The sequence below is a fragment of the Odontomachus brunneus genome, unplaced genomic scaffold, assembly GCF_010583005.1.
Source record: "Odontomachus brunneus isolate Ranch 3 - 2012 unplaced genomic scaffold, Obru_v1 Obru_scaffold_004, whole genome shotgun sequence".
NCBI classification, from domain to species: Eukaryota; Metazoa; Arthropoda; class Insecta; order Hymenoptera; family Formicidae; genus Odontomachus; species Odontomachus brunneus.
This window is the reverse complement of record NW_022639454.1, coordinates 2,098,508-2,103,470: the sequence shown is the minus strand read 5'-3', so window position 1 is coordinate 2,103,470 and position 4,963 is coordinate 2,098,508. Positions and strand designations below refer to the sequence as shown.

The following is a 4,963-nucleotide window of genomic DNA, read 5'->3' as shown; positions in this document are numbered from 1 at the left end:
CCCGTTCGCCCTTCTTGCCGCGGCGATCGAGTCGGGGCGTTGCATTTGGCACGGCGCACGCACGCACGCATGCATTCACATATGTACGCACGCACCTAAGCGGAAAACGGCATTTAAAGGGAAATATACGCGTCTATGACGTTCACGCCCACATTATCGGGCAAGTCGCGCAAAAACAACGCGTCGAAAAGTTATTCAGATAGTCCGCATCGTCGCGCCATCCGGAGCTCGTCCACGCGCCGAAATTGTGCGCGCGTAACGTTGTAAATAATTTCATAACAGGTTGCGAAACGTGATTACACACAGAGCGGCTGTAATGAGCTATAAAAACAGGTTGCGAATGGTATATAGCTCGCGGGATTTTTGTTCGGCTGAAACGAGATCTCACGAGACTTCGATCTGGAAAAATTAGTGGAAAACGGTTTGCACCGTGTCTATTCGCCCCGAGAGAAGTAGAGTTCCGTGGACGTTTTCCGTCGCGGCCGCAGAACCGCAGGGAGTTTGAGAACTCGGCGATGGCGATATCGAACCCGCTGGATTCGATTTTCATGCGCGTGAGCATTTTACACGGGCGAAAGTCGATGACCCCCGATCGATCGATCGACACGCGCATAATTTTTACGAAGATTTCCTTTGATTACGCATATCTAATCGCTCATTTTAGACTCTCGCGCTCACGGGTCTTTCCACACGTGCGATAAAGATCTAATCATGGACACGCTACGTGCACGCGAGAGGCGTCCTCAAAGCTGGAACTTCAAAAGTGGAAACAAACTATTCTATTTCCAGATCGACCGATCCCACGTGTTTACATGACCTTGTCTAATAAATTATGCAAGCGAGTACACATAAGATAATAAATACGATAATAATGTCGCGATAAAAGAAGAAGCTGTCGTGTTTTGCGTACATTCAGAGAAAAAGACATAAGGTGGAGCCTATTATATTTATAACAACTAACACTAGTTCTGTATGTTGAATTAATTTAGTATATTAACTATTTTGTAGTTATTACAACTAAAGCTGAATAGTTAAGAGAAGCAACTACCTCACGCAATCATTCGGCTTTAATTGTAATAACTACGAAGGAGAAACATACAGTTTGTTAAAAATTGTACACTGAAAAAAAAGTTTGGTAATACTTTCTAAATGCGTTTTACCATACCATTTGGTAAATAGTAATCAATAATGGTAAATGTTACCAATGTTTGGTAATAATTACAAAATTATTAGTAACATTAACTTTCATATAGTAATATTTACCTCTTATATTTAGTTGATACTATTTTACTAAATGTAATAATTATAACATATTTTACTAAATGTAATAATTATAACAGGCTGGATAATTATTACCAGAAATTTTTCTCAGTGTATATATTAATTCTATTCATAGGATTCGTGTGATTCAGTATCATAAATATGAAAATTTTTTTGTGGAATATAAAATTTATTTTTGTAAGTTTATTTCTGCGAATAAACTTTTTATCGCATACATAAATTTTATATCACAAAATTTCCAAGTATTCTTTGTCAGTGCAGTTACAGTGTAACTCAGTTTCGATTGTTCAATTTTATTTCAAATGTAACACACATTAAAAAGAAATACATTAAAAATTATTTATGGAATATAAAAAATTTACTTCTACGAAATAAAGTTTATTTCTGCGAATAAACTTTATATCTCGCAAATAAATTTGCAAATACTTTTTTCTTTATAGAGTGTACAGATCAATTTCACTCTAAACAGAGCACACACTGAGAAAAAAACACTTGAAAATCTGTGCAATATAAAGAGTTTATCTCTTTGAAACAAAGTTTATTTCTGTGAAAAAAAACATACAACTTTATATTCCGCAAATAAATCTTCTAATATCTTTTTTTTTCAATGCAATTGCACAACTACAAAAATTAGGGAATGAGAATCAACTTTGTGACGAATCGCCGCGCGGCGAACCACCTTTTAAGGCAGCATTGTTTGCGCCGAAGGCAATACGTCGAAGGACATCATGTTTACGCGATAAACAATAATGCTGATCAAAGGAATGCACGCGGCACCTTGACGCGGCGGACTCGCAATTTTCGAATCGACGCGCCGCGGCGCTGCGACGCGCTCAAACAATCGATCGTGATCGAATGTCCGCGGATGTCGACCTCTGCAACCCTCCTTCCCTCCCAGCCCAGTTCAAAAGAGAGGGTTGAACGACTGGCGTCCATCCACCTCCCCGGCGCCGCTACCTCCCTCATCGCCGTCGCCGCGGTAGTAAATCGGCCGGGAGGAGGGCGGAGGGGCGAGGTGCGCTCGCGTCGCGGCGCCGCGTCGAGCACGCCGTCCGAGCCGCCTGGTGCATGCGGCGACTGACTCGTAGGTGTTACATAACCTTACCTGCATCAGCGGCACAGGAACGTCGGTAGGTCGGCTGACCGCTGGTGACTTCCTAGATGTCGGCTCGTCTCTCGCATCGGCCGCCTCGACACGGTGTGTTGCTTCCCGTTCCGGTAAACGCTGCGACGAATCGTCGTGGGCTCCTTCGTCCACCATTCTCGTTACCTTCGGGCCGATACTCGTCGAATGTAGGTGGTGAAGAACGCGCGACCGGTAGCTGCTTTCGTCGCTCACTTCCTTGTCTCTTGCTCTCTCTCTTGCTTCTCGTCGGCGACGAACGGATGCCGGAGACCTCGCTCCGGTACAATGCTCCTGTAAGCGGAGGCGCCGGTCGAGAATCGATGCGTTCGCGCGTCGCGAGACCTAACTGGGAGATCCGCGTAGACGGGAGAGGCGCGTCGAGAATCACACGCTGCGGCGCGGCGCTCTTGCGGAGCTTTCCGAATTCGGTGGTCGCGCGCGCACTCGGCTAAGTTGCGGTTCGCCGCGAGGAACGTCGTCGACGGGACTGCGCGACACGTGGGTGGCGGGCGTTACGTGCGTGAGCCGACGAAGTCGTCAAGTACGATTAGGAATCGACGTCGCGCGGACTCGCGAGAGACACACCGGTAAATGCGACGCGCTCACCTTGCGCACCTTGCAACTCCGTCGAGAACGACGACGGCGACAGGTCAGGCGAGCTGCGATCGACGCGGAACTCGGGGACGGTGCGGGAAACGACGACGATATATACGAGATGAACGACGGTGTTCGGCACTGCGCGAATCTCTCGTCTCTCTGCCGTCCCGGCCGCCGGCAGTGCGCCCCACCCGTGCCGATCCGAATGCCGAGCAACAGCCCCCTCTCCCCGTGCGGCCGCGGCAGTTCGTCTGCCCGAAATCAGCCGACGAGCTCTGCTCTCCGTCGCCGTCGCTGCGACGTCGCCTGCTTACTTACTCGCTTTGCCTGCTCGCGCTGTTAATGCACAGAGTGTCGCCATCGCCATAGTCTGAATAAGCGGCGCCGAACCGGGCGCAAAGCGCGCGCGACGAGAAAATAGTCGTTGGCTCGCCCGCAATTAGCGGACAATCGTTGGCACGCGCGTCCGCGAGAGCGAGACGCCGAATGAACTTTCGCGCCGATCTTCGCCTTCCCTCGCGGCTAAAGATAGATACGTTCACATAGGCGACTTACGATTACCGCGAGCGAGAATTACGCGCCACGATCACAGACCTCTGTACGACACGTAGACTGCCTAACGTCTCGGATAGGTGACGTCGCGGTCGAGAAACTGATGCGAGGTGCAAGTACTGATGGGTAAAGCGACCATATTTCGAAAAGGCGCGTATACATTGTCGTTCGATTCGAAGTGGTCAACGCGGAAGCGAAAGCTGTGCTAGCGTGTGCTATGCGCTCTTCGAATCTTGAGCCCTTTCTCTCACATTCTGTGTACGCTTATTTTACTTTCCGAAATATGCTGGCAGGACTTACATGTGCGTCACGTTTGAACATGCTTGATAGCAATCTAAGTTAAGGTGACCAAACGTCCCGATTTTTCATCCTTTGTCCCGAATTTTTTCGAGTGCTATTTGGGACACCGATTTGTCATAATTTTCAATGATTGTCAAATAATTTTCGGATCTTTTTATCCCCCCCTCCCCCACTCCTCGTTTCACACATTTATGAAGTGTCTCGAATTCAGAGCTGAGAAATCTGGTCATCTTACATATACCGCGAGGAGAACTCATTACTTATAAATGACGTCTTCACGCCTCGGCGATCGCACATCGCTATTCTCGACACACCCGATACTTATTCCCGCGCGAGACTTACTTTCGACGGGTTAAAGACGCGTAAAGTGCGGAGCGATGTCGATCGATATATCCACGGCGGTTGCTCGATGCAGAAAGATCGAGAATCAAGATGGTCGCGCGATGAATCGCGCTGAAAATATACGCCAATATATGAACGGTGCTGCGGCCAAAAAAAACGCGCTCTATGAGATACTTCTCTCTCTGTATCTCTTTTCCTAACAAGCTGACGCAACCGTTCGAATATTCCGTATCTCTCTCTCTTTCTCTCTGATTGTCATCGCATTTCTAATTCCCGTTCAATAAATCCGACGATCGCCCGATTCTATTGCTATTTGAGCGAGTCGATGTTATTAGCAAATGTAAGGGACGTCGGCGCGACGCGTCGCGACAAGCACCGGCCGCATATACCGCGAGGAAAAACGAGAAGGTTACTTACAAATGACGTCTTCACAATACGCCCCGGCGATCGCACATCGCTATTCTCGACACTCCCGAGACTTATTAACGCGCGAGACGCACTTTCGACGGATAAAAGACGCGAGAAACGCGGAGCGATGTGGATCGATGTGTGCCCGTGGTTGCTGCTTGGCGCGAAAAGATCGAGCTTTTCGCGCGATTCATTACCAACGTCTAGATTGAATAACCACGACGACAACCTCGTAGTGCGAAACGAACGCGATTGGTCGAGGCGTCCGCCGTAGAGATCGCGTCATTGCAGACGCACGACCTCGTTCGCATCACTGGCGCGTTCACATTCATGCACTTTTGGCACTTTCAGCGCGCT

The 4,963-nt window shown here is 48.2% G+C and overlaps 1 protein-coding gene across 2 annotated transcripts in view; it reads right to left on the bottom strand.

The window, feature by feature from the left end:
* LOC116845084 (terminal nucleotidyltransferase 5C) overlaps positions 1-3,460 on the bottom strand; it is a 143,571-nt gene extending 140,111 nt beyond the window's left edge. Inside the window, exons 1-2 of one of the 2 annotated variants that reach the window (XM_032817392.1) lie at positions 3,323-3,460; positions 2,387-2,698 (exon numbers count right to left, since the gene is read on the bottom strand). In XM_032817392.1, coding sequence (XP_032673283.1) covers positions 2,387-2,542 — 156 coding nt within the window. In that variant the 5' untranslated portion in view covers positions 2,543-2,698; positions 3,323-3,460. Of the gene's footprint in view, positions 1-2,386; positions 3,157-3,322 lie in introns of those variants that run through there. The other variant, XM_032817381.1, reaches the window with a different exon arrangement.
* Positions 3,461-4,963: the final 1,503 nt, after the last annotated feature.